Below are 15941 nucleotides of genomic sequence, written 5' to 3'. Positions count from 1 at the left end.
CATATTGTGTTTAATATTTTATATTCTTTTACTGCATTAAATGAAAAATTTATTAGGTGAAAATAAAGCATTGGCAAGAAGGGAACATTTTTTATTATTTTAATTTTTAGGTAACTTTTTTATCTCCACTGAATTATTGTAGTTGTTCTCTTAGGTCAATCTCACGAAATGAAGCATGGACCAAGTTTTCTGTATGATATTCCATGTGAGTAGAAATCTTACTCATTAAATAGATAATAATCTTTGCAAATATGATAACTTGACAGCATATATTATTGAGAGATTAGTATAATAATCAGTTATGTATTTTGAACACATAAGAATTCATATGAATGTTAGCTTTTAAGTAATCATTACATTATTGTAATGCAGTAAGTGACATTACTACTTGAATCACTGCATTTACCCGTGCTAGTAGTTTTCAACTTTCATAACAGAAAGAAATAATAGTCATGGCAGATGCTGTTTCAGATCTGGGCTTGCATGCTGCTGTATTGTCTAATTGCGCCATTTCATCAGCATCATGCCATGACTCAAAATTCATCTCTTGTAAAAGTTCAGTCAAATTACGAGTAAATGTTTTGATTACTTGAGTTTTAAATGTGGCCATCTGGAGAGTAGAGGTGCACCAGGCAGAGCACACGAGCACACTGGCCAGTCCTTCCAGCCCCATGCTGCAGTTTTGTAAGGCTCTCTGCCTCTATTTGGCTTTTCCTTTGAGGCTTGAATTGTAGTACTATGTATATTGTAGTTATAGACACAGCACAGTACTAAATATTGTTGTTCAGGTTTTTTAGGTTTGATTAAATTGTAAAAATAGTTAATATTCATAGAGCATCAAAATGGCATTACGTTTTATTTCCAAAAATCAATAAGTAATAGAGGTAAGGGTATTAACATGATGCAGCATTGAGGTATGGTTGGGCAACAACCCATCCTGACCCACACATGACGTAAGGCCTTGCTTGCTTTTTGCTAGGGCCGCTAGAGGACTCCCAAGTGACTAGACGCCGCCTGGCAGACCGCGCTGCTTTAGACGTTACTGAAGGTAACCAGTTGCACACACCCTCCTCATTTTTGGCCTAAGTTACTCATCAACTAAATCTGTTTCCATGCTTTTTGCATTTTTCCTTTTAAATTTAACCTTTGCTTAGCTCTGGAAGCATGTATTTTGCCTTTATAACAGCTGATGTTTATGCCATCATAACTTCTGTTTCCTGCATGCATCATCCTCTAAAAAAGATTTATAGTAAAACTACTCTCACAAATCTCACTACCTTAACACATCCAGAATGTAAGCAGTCTTAATTTTTTTTACACTTGAAAAGACACATGCATGTTAATTCTGTATTGTAACCACTTTTTGTTCTCCAGACACATTTTCCAGATGTTTGAATAAGAGTCCATACGAGAAAAAACTTCAACACTACTATTATTGAAAATTATGAGACCAAACACTAAATCAGTATACAATTATAAAAAAAAAAACTTGCACATTTCATATGTATTTTGCTGGTTATTTTAGGTTTAGGAATCCAAAACATACATTATCCAAAGGCATCAGTATGTAGCATACTTTTGTCAACACACTAGCTGTTACTGCTCCTTTACAAAATTTATGGCAGATATTTTTTTTCAACCACCACAAGCTCAACAAAATACTGTTACATGTAAGCATGTAAGTTACAGCACTGAATATACTTGAAAATTTTTCCATCCTAATTCTGTTCTTTGAAGATTTAACCACTATTAAAATTGTTGATTTATTTACTATTAAGTGTTGATTTCTTTTACTTTTTAAAATCTGCACTAGCTTATCCATTACCTTGCAATGCTTCATCCTATTCCTTTGGCCTGTGTCAGGTATGCCTCGGTGCTCCTTGCCTCGCTATGCCTTTCAGATGTCCTCTGTTTATATCTTTCCTTCTATTTCTTCATCTCTCTTAGGTCTTTCATATATGTTAGACCGTGCAGGACTGGATATACAGCAAGGTCTGTATTTTCATCATTAGGCCTGTGTTTACTGTTGTGAATGACCTCAAAACAGTATTCTTGTGTTGTAGCTTGGACATAAAATTTTGTGTACATGTTTCATATTTGTTATATCTCAAGATGGCTTTAAAGTTGGAAAAATTTGTAAAAGACTGAAATATTTTTATATATTGGTATGTTTGTGATAATGTTGGTAATCTGTTTCAATTTACAGGATCATTATAAACTTTTAGAGGTACAAATTCTATACTGTTTTCCCTTTCACAGAGATCCAGAGAAATAGAGAATTCTATAAGAATACTGAAGTTCGACCGCCATTCACCTATGCATCCCTCATTAGACAGGTTAGATCATTACAAGAGTCTAAATATTTTACATTTGAAATTCACATGAAATACTAGCAGCATATATTCAAAGCATAACTCATCAATGTATTAATTTTCAAACGCTTTCATTCAAAAAATAAAAATTATACCTTCAAATATATAATAATTTTTAATACAGTTCGACATTGAAAGTAATGCTGTTATGGGAATTGCTTGAATCTCAGTCCCCCAATGTATATTATTTTTTCTCTTATTTTCTCAGGCAATCATAGAGGCTCCTGACAAGCAGCTAACCCTAAATGAAATCTACAACTGGTTCCAGAACACCTTCGCTTACTTCAGACGAAACGCAGCCACTTGGAAGGTGCATAGAACATTTATGCTTTTGTTGTATTTTAACAAAATTGTCAATGACATGGCTCTCCTGGTGACTCGTTCTCTTTCGCAGATTCTCTAGACTTGACTGTATCATTTCAAGTAATTCATAAGTTAGATACTTTCAATATCTAGCTAATTAATTCATCACAGTTTGTGAAGTTCCTTAATAAACTTTTTGTAAAGAAACTGTGACTAAACAAAATGGCCATGATTGAGTTTGAAATTTTTAGTATTTATTCTTTAGCAGAATTTTAGAATTGCAGTTTTATATGCTTCTTGCTTTTATAGAAGTCTCGGCAAATATTCCCACATGTTTTAGGATTGAAGGTGAAGAAGGGATTTTTGTTACTTCCTTCAGTCTTATATCATCAGAAATTGTAAATAACTGGTGATGAACATAGGTAATTGCAGAACACATTTGTGAGGACATGAGTAATCACTTTATTTTAATAATAATGATACTCTTATTTCCCTGACGTAATCATTTGGAAGTTGTACACAGGCACACTGACACCTAGATCCTCGGCCCCCTCCACTGCTCGCAGTCACTAAGTCTTTTTTTCTTCTTTATCTCCTCCTCCTGTATGTTTGTCTGTCTTGAGTGCCCGCCAGAGATCAGAGATGATTATTTAAGTTTCCCAGGACACTTATGCTTGTTATTGCTAGCACCAGTAAAAGCTCTTCTTTTTACGTTTTGTTCCCCTATGAAGTACCATCTGGCTGAAGGCTGTCGCGTCTTGGCGAGTTATGACAGGCCTGGTCTCTTTGACGCTCATAGATTGTAGAGTATTACTCTTTTTTTTTATTTATTTATGCATTGATTGCATGTGGTGCCTATGGCGAGTACTGGAAAGTTGAGACCATAACGTATGTTTTTTTTTTATTATTTATGAATTGCAGCATGAAAATGAGTAACATTTTTGAAGAGTTAATTTCATGCACTGTAGCCAATGTAACAGTTATAATTATTATTATTATTATTATTTTAGGCCAGTAACACTGATTAGCTGCTGCTTTGGCTGCTCCATAGATCCAGGAATAATCCACTTTATTTTCATCATATGTTGTTTTTGTTTTGTTATTAATTTGCTTTGTGCTTACTGTTTTGTGTATTGTTCCGTTTAGAATGCCGTCCGCCACAACCTGTCCCTTCACAAATGTTTCATGCGTGTGGAGAACGTCAAGGGAGCAGTGTGGACTGTGGATGAAGTGGAGTTTTACAAGAGAAGACCTCAACGCTGCAGTACTGGGTATGTTGCCGTGTCTCATGCCCCCGCACCTTTTCTTTACCATACTTGCCCCCCGCCCCTCCTGGTACTCTTCGCGTCCTTCGCTCTCTGTGCCTATCAGAACTCTCAGTGGCCTCTGCTGCAACAGGTAATTTAGGTTTTCAAAGCGTGAGAGAGCGAAGGGCGCTCCCTGTATGTCTCTCTGCCAGGGGCCTTATTTTATGGGCGTGCGGGTGAGTTTTCACTTTTTCCCCTAGTTTTTCCTTGTGCTTTGACTTTTTCTCTCTTTTTCTCTAATGTCATTGTTGGTGGTCCAGAATGCGATCCGCACCAACCTCTCGCTGCACAAGTGCTTTGTGCGCTATGAGGACGACTTTGGCTCGTTCTGGATGGTAGATGACGCCGAGTTTGTGAAGCGACGACACCTCTCCCGCGGCCGTCCCCGGAAATACGAACCCAACACCCCACCACCTCACCAACCCCACCACTTGGGGCTCCCGCCAACCCAAGGGCATCCCATGGCCTTCCATGCGGCATTCCCGCCCCTCTCAGGGCCGCCCCCACCCCCACAGTAAGCACTGCTCACTGGCTCAGCAGCTACTGCTGCGGGCGGGTGGGGAACCTTTTATCGGTGCACAGCCTCCCCACCCGCCCGCTTGCCTGCACATCTCAACACCCACTCACTCATCACTTCATTTTTCCAGATATTACAATTATCCTGCCATTTTCTATCATTAGAGACCTTTTTATTGTGTAACTGTCTGTATGCTGACATTTATTTCTTTTCTCAAGTATAGTGGAAAAGTATCTTATTTCGGACTATCAGCATGTAAGATGGATAAAATAGGGTTATTTTGCGTCTTTATTAGCAAGACTAAGATTAGAGTTACAGTATATGGCGTATTCTTAAATTTACACGTGTGTACAACATATCTAGAAATATATTCAGAGAATTCTTGTAAGTCACTCATCAGCAGTAGGACGACAATGGACTCTGTATTTTCACCATTTTACTAAGCTTATAAGTGATTTTTTGCCTGCAAACAAAACCACCATATTTACAGTAATACTACTGAAGTTTTGCATTTTAATAAATGCAGATCACATTGACAACCATACATAAATAATACCTCATTAAATGGTAATTTTGAAATACATACATAATCATGTACATATTGAAAAGTAAATACTATATATATTTATGGTGAAGTTTACATACTCTTGAGTTTTGACATTACAAACTAGCAGAATTTCATATCATCAGAAAAATGATAGCCAATAATAGTTTAGAAATGAAAGGAGTACTCTTAGTGAGTAGCGTGAAAGAGAAAGTTTATTTCATTAGACTAATAATCATTTTCAGTGTATCTCATTAAATCATGTCTTTCATCTTGGGCAATAATCCTTATACTTTACTTGTATGTTTAGCTTTAAAAATTACAATTACTGTAATATTTAACTTGTTTTTATTTCAATATGCAGGAAAAATACATGCCTGCCTTTAATAGAATACTTTTGCTGGAAAGTAATACAGTACTGTATTGTAAAGTTATAGGATTTATTGTGCCCGTACATCAGAAATTCACACATTTTTTCCTATTGCTAAACCAGTTTTAACATTTCTTTGCTTTTTATTACCTAGTTTTCCCATTCCCATTTTTCGTTCCGTGCGGTTGCCATTTATTTTTCGTAAAGTGAAGAATTTCATGCGTTTTTTTAATTAATTTCTCTGGAATTTTACCAAAGCAATTTATTTTCTATGTTTTATTTTCTTCAGTCATCCATATACTATGAACACAATCACAGTGGATAAGCCCAGTACTACATGCTTTGTCAAGTTTTGGACCATTTCAGTATTAATCACAAGTCAATGAGTATATGGATGATTTATGATTTTTATTTAAAATAAGTTTATATTTGTATTTTTACATTTTTTATTTGCCATCCTATTCTAAAAGACTGAGCCAAAATTTATAGATTTAAGTATGTAAACACACCCAGACGTGTTGAAAGCTTTGAGTATTAATTAAATATTTATAAAATTGACAGTTTGTTTTTCATTGCTAAAAACTACAAGCAGTACTAACCGTTTGGGTGTTGTTAGTAGAAGTAGATATTAACCTTCGTCTACCAGCTTAGCCAGAGGACATCACGTTTTGTGAACAGCAGCAAGTATTTTCAAAATCTCTTCTCTTCAATCTTTTCATTAACTTTTTTGCCTTTTTCCATTTTTATCTCTTGCGTTTTTCTTAGTGGATGCCTACCAGTTGCTTTTCTGATGTTTCAAATTTATCTTTAAAATTCTATAGATGTTGTACTGTTTTCAACACTTCTTGGTGTTTTGCACTCTCCTTAAATTGTCTATAATTGCTTGTCATTTCTTCACCTTAGATTTTTCCTCTCTGCTTGGTAAGTCCTTGGCCTGGTCATCTGCTCAAAGAAGTAAGTTCAAAATTAATTATATTATACTACAGTAGTCTAATACAGTTAGAAAACATGAATTAAGTTGAGGGTTGTTATTGAATAACATGATTAGATGGAACTTACAACCACAGACTTGTTTTTGTGATAACGTAAGTATTGCATGGTAAGTGTGTAAGTTGGAGCCGTACTGTTGTATTTTAATAATTTTTAAAGAAAATACAAGTTACTTGCATGTTTATATATTTCTAATATCTCATTGTTTAGTACAGTGTAATTTTACACAATAGCTTCCATTGTGGAAAATTTTAATCCCTGTTAATATTTGTTTTTGAGCAATGGAATATAAATACTGGTAACATAAATATGTACTGATATCACTTTTAATATGTTTATAAATATTGGATTTACTATACTTGTATCAGTTTAGAATTAATATTTACAATAACTGAAATCCACAGGGGTGTGCCAAGTAAGAGTCCAACATTGACGGGTAGTCCTACACTCTACGGTGAAGCCCTTAATGCTAGTCTCCAGGTATGATATCTTTTTATTTTAGATTGTTATTCTTCAGTGTTTAAATCAACACTGATGTAACTAATGATTTCCAGTCAATATTTTGTAGAATACAATTTGTTGCTTTACTCATCCTGTTATTTTAAACTTGAAAGGACAAACTATTTAAAGACTTCACATGCAAAGGTTAGCTGTGTGACAGCAGACATGAAATACTATTATAGATAGTAAATAAAAAAATAAAATAAAAAATAAAATGCTCTAATCAGTAGGGCCTTCCTAAACAGAATTTTAACACAAGAACTGCAGAGTCCTTCCTTGGCAAATGCCACTATTTCTCTGTGAGAAACACCTGGTCCTTCCTTGAATGAGGTCCATGTGCCTAGGCAGATCCAGAGTACGTACAGTTTTCCAATTGCATCCATGCAGTTTGACATCAGTGCAGTCTTTACAGTGTAGTGAGTGCATCCATCCCATTACACTTAGGGTACTGTTCCATCTGTATAGGAGGACTTCAGAGTAGGAGTGGTCTTTTACCTTTCTTTGAAAGAGCCTTAGACCAGCATGTAGTGCCCAGACTGGGGGAATTATCCTGTTCCAGACAGTGTCACATCTAATTTTGCTAACTTGCCATACAGTGTAACATTAGGGTTAGTGGCAGGTGGTGGGTGTGACAGGCAGTGGATGAAGTTCAGTATACTTTATGAGACTACTGTTTTTGGATATGGGCTGGGCCAGCACATCACAAAATCTTTGTATACCTTGTATCACACTTAACTGATAATTGATGTATGATAGGCAACTGCCTCTTAAGGTCTTCTCTTTGGAAGTAGCCATATTATGATGGCATTGTATTGTGCATGGTAGAAATTGTTCTGGTTCCTCTTTCACACAATGTAGTTAGAGTCAAGGTCAGTGTGAACAGCAAAGGGCACATTTTGAAATTAAATTTTAAGTAGCCGAATGTGAAGGGGTAGGTAAGTATAGTACATAGTCCGTAGATGGATACTTTGTTACTTAAGCAGGAAACTGCCAGCCAATACTAAGTAGCAATATACTGATATTTGTGGCAAGGGTAGGATTAAAAGACATGCTGCTTTTTGGGACTGACAGTTTTGGGGTTAATTTGAGGGCTATCTTTGTGTTGCTGTAGGTGCAAGTTGACCAGGTTAGCAATCTTTAGAATGTTAGTAATTACCACACTATTGTAACCTGTGTCACTTCACATAATCATGCAGCAACCCTTTAGGAGTTTGTTCAGAAAATACTTAAGAATTATGAAAGCTGGATGAGAACTTGTTAGGTAGGGTAGTGGTCTGACTTGGTGATGAGATTCAGATGTTAGTAATTACTTAGTGATGAGATTCAGATAGTTAGTAATTACTAATTAGGGTTGCCAATTTCTGTCAGAAACAGGTGGAATGATGATCCTTATAGAATTGTTGGTTTCTCAGGATACAAGGTTTTGAATTTGTAGTTAACAAGAGAACCCATTGTAATGTGGAGAAAAACACTGCATTAGGTTGTATAGATGAGGCAAGTAAGAGGCAGCGTCTGGCTACTTACCAATTTATTTTCACAAATTTTTGACAAGATATAAACTCTGTTTTGATACCTAGAAATCATTTAATAATTCTTTTGTACAAAATAAGGAAAGTTCTTAATTATACAATGTTCGATAACTTGAAGAATTTCACATTTGCAAAAATGGTTTTAGTTTTACAATTGAAATACCATAATTTCTGAAAATACTTGAGAAAGATCGGGCTTCTGCCGATTGTCTTGGGCTGTTGTTTTTCTTGGTGAAAGTTGGTGAGCTTGTTTTCAAAGGTGGATGCCCGAAGTGCCCCACAGTACTTCCCCACTCCCCAATGATATGTGGAGATGACCCCACAATTTTCCCCTGTTCCCCTAAAAGCGATGTGTGAAGCTGAATCATAGTCTGGAATAAATGTTGGTGTTAGTCTGTCAATTGAGACACAGGTAATTTTTCCTTCTATGTACTACTGACATCTGGTAGCACTCATCTCTACACCGTAGGATGCAGTGCAGGCCAGAGCAGGCAGAAGAAAGATGGGGCCATAGTGCTTCTATTCTAATGAATTCCTGTCCAATTCTTCCAGGAGGTAAGCTTTTCTGGCTGTTTCATACATTGTTTTTGTTAACATAATTTGTTCTAACACTCTACAGACAACAGAGGGGTTGGACCTCGCTAGATGTCTGCTGGAGTAGTTAATGACTATCTGTAGAGCACTACTGTTGGCTATGTGTTGAATGCTGAGTGGGGAAAGTTCTTAGTCCCAGTAAAATCCAGAGCAATTCTTTTCTCCATCTTCAATCTTGACACAGTGGCGAGTGCTGGTTTTAAGGAGCAGTGGAGAGGGTTGACCATGCCATTTGCTTCTGGGTTGTAGGCTGTCGTGTGATTTACTTTAGCTGTTTGATGGGTATCGCCTCCAGACATTGGTGTTTCGGTCGACAATTGTGAAGAGGTATCTGTACCCCTTAGAGGGTGGAAGGGGGCCCACGCTATCGACATGAATGTGGGCAAGGCGACGATCAATTGTGCTGAACTTCCTCACCCTTGACTCTGTATCCCTTGTGACTTTGGGTGTGTGCTTTTGTTGTCCATTGCAAAATCCCTCCACATGAGGTCAGGATTTTCCCAGCCGAGTCACTGAAGGTCCACATCAGTCTTCTGGGCTGCTGCTGTCTCGGGATATGATACCCCAATCTAGATGATGTTGACTGTGTTTTTTGAAAGGGCGTCTGCAACGTTAACGTTGTTGGAGGAGGCCTTCAGGTATCTGATCACGCAAATGGGCACTGCTGACTAACAGCCTACCTGCCTTGTTGAAGTGTGGAACAAGGGCTGATGGTACATCTGCACTACAAACTACCATCCTTCAAGCATGTGCTGAAAATGCTGGATAGCCCAGTGGACTGCTAGGAACTCTGTCAAACGTGGAGTATTTTTGTTCTGCTGACATTAGCTTATTTGCTGAAGAATGCCAAAAGATGACAATCTTTGCCTCCTGCATCCTCAAGTACTGCATCCATCACTGTGTTACTAGCATCAGTTTTCATCATTAGGGGCTTATGGGAGAGAGGGAAACTTAAGGTTACTGCAGAACAAATTGCTTTTTTTGGCTAATTGAAAAGCTTTTTCATGTTTGTCAGACCAAGTCAGTGATCTTGGTTTTCCTTGTAAGCATTCATACAAAAGGTGACATAATTTCACCAAGGTTGGGTATAAAAAGACGGTGGTAGTAGTAACATGCTGGCAAATTCTTGGAGTTATTTGATACTCTTTGGCCTTGGGAAGTCTATAACAGCTTGGATCTTTGTCAGAAAGATTTTTTATTCCTCTGAAGTTTATTTGATGGCTGAGAAATTCTATTGTACTTTTGGCCCATTCACATTTATCTTGTTGGACTACTAGTCCGTTTTGCCTTAGTTTCTGTAGGTCTTGCCCCATGTCCTTGATGTGTTGTTTGTAGTTGGGACTGAAAATTAGAATGTCATCAATGTGGACGATGCAGAAGTGTAATTCTCTGAGGATTTTTGTTTACGAGTCAGTGGAAAGCCACTCTTGCATTTCAGGCCAATACAGCTGTAGTTGAAAGTTTATGTCTTGAAGGAGGGGATGGTTGTTTTTGTCTTGTCTTCTTTTGCTAACAGGACTTTGTAGTACCCCTTCTGGAGGTTGGTTTTTGTCAATACTCTAGCTCCTTCTAACTGGTTCATTATGTCAGCAAAGTTAGGCAAGGGGTACCTGTCTGATACCATCTCGGTACTCAGCCGTCTGTAGTCGCCGCAGGGCCTGCCCCCACGTACCATCCACTTTTGGTACCATGTGGAGGGGGATGCCCACAGGCTGGAGACTTTTTGGTAAATGCTTGCCTGTTCCATGCCGTGGAATAGTTATTTGGCATACAGCAGTTTTTCTGGGGCCAAACGTGTGAGGCATGCCTGAACTGGGGACCCTCTGTGATGATGTGGTGTTGGATGTTAAGCTTTGTGGGGCTGGTAATATTGAAATGTTTTGGGAAATTCCTGAAGGAGTTGATGGAACTTTGGTCCCATTGTGTTCTTTGCTGCTGCTATTGGAGTGATGGGTGATATTGGGTAGTCTCTTGGAACCAGCTGGTGTCTGGCCAGGTGTACAATTTGCCGCTTAATGATATTGTTTGCCTTCCATAAATTTTGAGTGGGATATATATATATATATATATATAATATATATATATATATATCTATATATATATATATATATATATATATATATATAGCTGATATATATATATAAACGAATCTCCAGTGAAAGAAGCATATGCCCTTTGGATGCTCATATTTTGGTTTTATGGTTTTGTGTTCGTTGTCCCTCCTGTAGTCTTGGGAGCAGCAAGGTCCTCTGGGTTGGTGTGTTTGTCGTGCTTTGATACTGTATAGTTCAGGGGTGGCTGCTGCTACAGGTGGTTGAGGGGGGTTCTCATGATGTCTCGCCCAGATATACTGTGTCCACCATTCCCAAAAACTCATTGATGGGCATGGTAGATTTGTTGAGCATTACAGTGATTCGGTGAGGCAGCTTTGTTAGGACTTCGCTCACCAGATTTAGCATTGTTTCTAGTTGATCGTCTGCGGTGGAAGTTGTTATCAACCACTGTAGTTGTTTGTGTACGTGTGACAGCCACAGACTTCCTTTTACTGCTCCTATGTTGTCTGGGAATTTCCTAGCTCTGGAGCTGTGGACATGCTGAAGGACAAATTTAGTCTGAAGGACAAATTTAGTTGTACCTTCAATGTCAAATTTTATGTGACAGTGGTCTGTGGCTTGGTTAGCCACTGCGATCTGCTCGAAAACATCGTTCAGCAGGAACTCGAGCCCATTGTCAGCTGTGCGTGCAGGATGAGGACATGATTTTCTTGGATCTGAAGATGGTTTCCTCCCTGGGGAACCAGGCCTCTGTGTTGTTCATCGTGATTATGGGTAAGCAGAAAGATGCTGGTACGGCATTGTCTCTGGCTGGGCTGGCAGTGGAAGTCATGTTGATGGTCATCTGTGTAGAGATGAGGCAAGTAAGAGGCAGCATCGCATACTTATTAATTTATTTTCACAAATTTCCGACAAGATGTAGTAAACTTCCTCAAACAGAAAAGTAATATATAACATCAGAGCAAGAAAGACAGTTTTACAGTGTGTGTTATCTCATACCTGAAAAAGTTAATAATTCTTTGTACAAAATAAGGAAATTTCTCCATTATGTACATAGTGTTCAATAGCTTATAGAGTTTTATATTTATAAATGGTTTTGGTTTTAATAAGTTATAGTATTTAACTTCTGAAAACATTAAAAGGATAGCTTTGGCCAATCATCTTGGGCTTGTGTTTTCTGGTGAAAAGTTGGTGATCCTGTTTGGCAGGCTGTTGCCAGCCTGTAAAGTGAACTGGGCAGTGGTTAAATCTTGCTGTTATTGTCCAAAAAGTCACCCTTCAAGAGAGGTGTCTCATCATCAGCCATGGTGAATTCCTAGAAGTGGCATTTGACTACTTGAAGGGAATGATGGAATAGATAAAGGTGGGTTTCTTTCTTCCTACCATTGTCAGGAATAAGTAATTGGAGTGGTGATTGCAACGGAGCCTCATATCCTTTGATATTACAGAGAGGACAGGTGCTCATATGTCAACCAATAAGTGGAGTAATTAAGCAGAACCTGGTTCTGTAGTACCAAGGGCATTGAAATCTATGGAACTGAAGGTAGGAGCATCTGCACGGCAGGTTTTGACTAATGACATTTTATTAGGAGCCAGCTAAGGAACATCTTTTCCTTCTAACAGCATGAGGAACTAACTTGATGACATGAGGAAAGAAATGTACCCATGGTTTCTTTACCAAGCTGCATCTTTACCTCTTACCCTCCTTTTCCACTACACTGGGAGGTGAGTTTGAGGTGGAGGTCTAAAAGTCCAAGCGTACAGTAGCAGCTCAAGAGGCAACCAACAGCAAATGCATTCTCCACAGCAAACCTTTGGATAGGAAAGGCCAGCAGTGGAAGAGTCCAGGACAATATGATAAAAATTCATCTGGTTCTAGTGTGTCCTTCGTCCCAGATATTGTTCTAATATACTGGAAAGCATAGGAGAGTGCAGTCACTCAACGTTCACACTCACATAGCCTGGTTTAGGAAATTGGAAGTAATGTTTGATCAAAGATCCGATTACTATACCAGAGGTCCTAATAATCTATTCGAAGATTTGTTGGTGACATCCTTCAGGTAGAATAAGGTAAAGGTAGTCAAACTATGCCACTCCTGAATCATCTGATGTATGGCTTTTTTTTTTTTTTTCTTCAAAAGAGGAGATAAGTGCTTATGCGCGACTTCATTTGCTGTCAAGCAGGAAGGGAGGCCAATCTCCTCTGGAGAGAAGTTATAGGCTTGTTTAATAACCTCACAAACCCAGAAGAGGGTATTCATGAAAACCTTCTCCATACACTTACCTGTACTACTTGGCAGCAGAGGGCAAGTCCTTTTCAGAGAGTAATTTATGGTGCAGACCAGATAAAGAAACATTTTGCCAGTCTTCACCAATAGTCTCAAAGGGAAGGAATCAAGACTCAAATCTCATCCAAAATTCTGGAACAGAAGAGGTTAAAAGAGATCCTAACCCTCAAAATGACAGCCAATTTGACATACCTTTCAACTCCCCCACTCTCTTTGCCAAGGCCAAAGCCACAAGGATTACAGTATAAGATTAGGTCTCTGTCAGGAGTGCTGGATGGAGGCTTGAAGGGAGGCCTTGTAATGCTCCCCAAGGCCAAGGAAATGTCCCACTCTTTGCGGGGGGGGGGGGGGGAAGCTGTTGAGAAGGGCAACACTGTTTCAAACGTTTGGCCCACTTCCCTTGATACACATTCACAGAGAATCATCAGAGGTATCTTGAAATCTCCCTCGCAACCTTGCAAGAGGAACCTCTCAAAGGAGATGCTGGATAACCTCTACATGACATCTCACTCACAGACTGCAAAGAAAAAACCTCTCACAGATACTGGATAACCTCTACACATGAAGATGCAGTGAGTGGGTTGTCTTGTGATACCTGCAAACATGTGGTTCACATGGGAATATGGGCCTTGACCAAGAAGAGTGTATGGAGATCTGCATACCACTTGGCCTGCTGTCAGTGAGGAGCTACCAGTCATCCAGAGCCCTGTGGTGACAAATGCAAAGATGTCAAGGTTGTCCCAGGGATGTTGAACACGTCCTCCATTGCTGTCCAAGGGTCTCAAGACTTGCAAACAGAAGACTAAAGTTTTCTGTTCAATTCAGCTGTGAATAGATCAAGGATGGGGAACCCTTGCCTCCATGATCTCAAAAAGCCTCCTTGCTACTCAAGGACGTATTAGGAACTATTCTTGACGAGGGAGTTGATCTGCCAGTACATTCCTCCTGCCCGAAATGTTCCCAGCTGACAACTCAACAGCTTGATGATCCACCCACTCATGCATCTGCAAAGTTAATTGATATAGGAACCACATCACCCTTCCCCCCCCACTTGTTGCCATAGGACACTTCAGTGGTATTATAGGATCATCAACTCTTCCCAACCCACATGAGTCCTGAGAATGTGGACATCCCAGGATGAGATGGTATAGGTTTCACTCTATTAAAAAAAAAAAAAAAAAAAAAAAAAAAAGAGAGAGAGAGAGAGAGAGAGAGAGAGAAATCGGCACCTAACCCGTTGCTTGAACTCACACAGCCTGGAAACCTCGCAATCATAGAACAGTCAGGTTATGTTTGTTCACCCTCACACAACTCCTTAGAGGTTTGGAGAACATAGCATGGTGATGGAGCAGTCATCTTGTCTAATTAGGTAGATGCAAGAGAAGCTGCCCTGCTGCAGGTATGACAAGCACCTGTTGGTGATGATCTACCTGTAATTTTCTCTCCAAGGAAGAGGAATATAAGCGTGAAGTCCTTCAGGACTCCTTACACAGGGCCTTAGGCTTCCCTTTACTCTTACTTTGCCTATGCAGTGGAAAATAGTTCAGGGATGAGGAGGAAGACAACAGTGAAGAGGCTCAAGAGGGCAGCCTTCCATTCAGTGGTTTGGTCAAAGCTTAGAACCAACGAAGTCGAAAAATCTGCCATAGGATCAAGTACAGAAAGGCACTTCAGTGGTAGGATCTCCTTCCAGTACAGCATACGTAGACCTGGAAAATGGAGACAGACAATATTGGCTTTAGTCATCTATCTTTTGAGATAGTGGCTTAGGAGATAAATCCTTTTTTCCCCTTTGCCAAGGAGATAAATCCTTTTTTCCCCTTTGCCAATTAACAAATGTTACAAACAAAACTATGGAGCAAGAGAACTACCCTTCCTAGGTTACGAAACTGTAGGAAGTGGTGAAGGAATGGAAGCTGATGGAAGGAAGAAGGATCCGGCAGTGTCTCAGGTGGGGGTATACCCCAGGACAACACTTATGAATACCTTTTGCCATTTTTACATTTTCTAAATTTTTTTTTCACTAAGACAATCAGCACTGAAAAAAAACAATGCTCTGATTTTAGGCTACTAAGATGGGAGATAAAACAACCACACGGGTGCCACATGTGTCCCATCCCCATTGAGGAAAAGTGGCAATCAAGATAACAATGAAGTATTTTCACTGAAAAAGGGAGGAAAGATACTAATACAGACCAAATTCCAACAGACAATACACAATCTAAATATAATTCTAAGCACTAGCAGGCAAATAATCCAAATCTAACAGTTAATAGTGCAGGCCAAAAACTTAGCTAGACAACATGGGTAATTTACCCCAATCACCCCACATCTTCACCATAGCATTAACCTTGTTTCCAAGCTCATGACTGATTCCTGAATGCATTCTTTGGACCCTCCACAAAAATGGAAATTATTTGTCCCCCTTTAGAAACTCAAACAGTTTGTAGTCAGTCAAAGTAATGAAAAATATGATTTACTTATTCTATTTATCAAACATTTATTGAAGTATGTGCATCATGTTATTTTTTAAAAGCTATTTATTCTTTAAATAACAGTGTTATATACATGA

General features: G+C 38.8%; 1 protein-coding gene across 23 annotated transcripts in view; it reads left to right on the top strand.

Annotated features, from left to right (window-relative positions):
• LOC135210713 (forkhead box protein P1-like) overlaps positions 1–15941 on the top strand; it is a 627610-nt gene that overhangs the window by 599938 nt on the left and 11731 nt on the right. For 13 of the 23 annotated variants that reach the window (XM_064243497.1, XM_064243492.1, XM_064243493.1 and 10 more), the window contains 6 exons: positions 155–205; positions 980–1048; positions 2260–2336; positions 2581–2682; positions 4243–4496; positions 6808–6883. In XM_064243497.1, coding sequence (XP_064099567.1) covers positions 155–205; positions 980–1048; positions 2260–2336; positions 2581–2682; positions 4243–4496; positions 6808–6883 — 629 coding nt within the window. Of the gene's footprint in view, positions 1–154; positions 206–979; positions 1049–1947; positions 1993–2259; positions 2337–2580; positions 2683–3821; positions 3947–4242; positions 4497–6807; positions 6884–15941 lie in introns of all 23 variants that reach the window. The other 10 variants (XM_064243491.1, XM_064243501.1, XM_064243500.1 and 7 more) reach the window with 6 other exon arrangements.

Source organism: Macrobrachium nipponense, chromosome 4 (genome assembly GCF_015104395.2).
Source record: "Macrobrachium nipponense isolate FS-2020 chromosome 4, ASM1510439v2, whole genome shotgun sequence".
NCBI lineage: Eukaryota > Metazoa > Arthropoda > Malacostraca > Decapoda > Palaemonidae > Macrobrachium > Macrobrachium nipponense.
The sequence above is the reverse complement of the archived record's forward strand: the minus strand, read 5'-3'. Positions and strand labels throughout refer to the sequence as shown.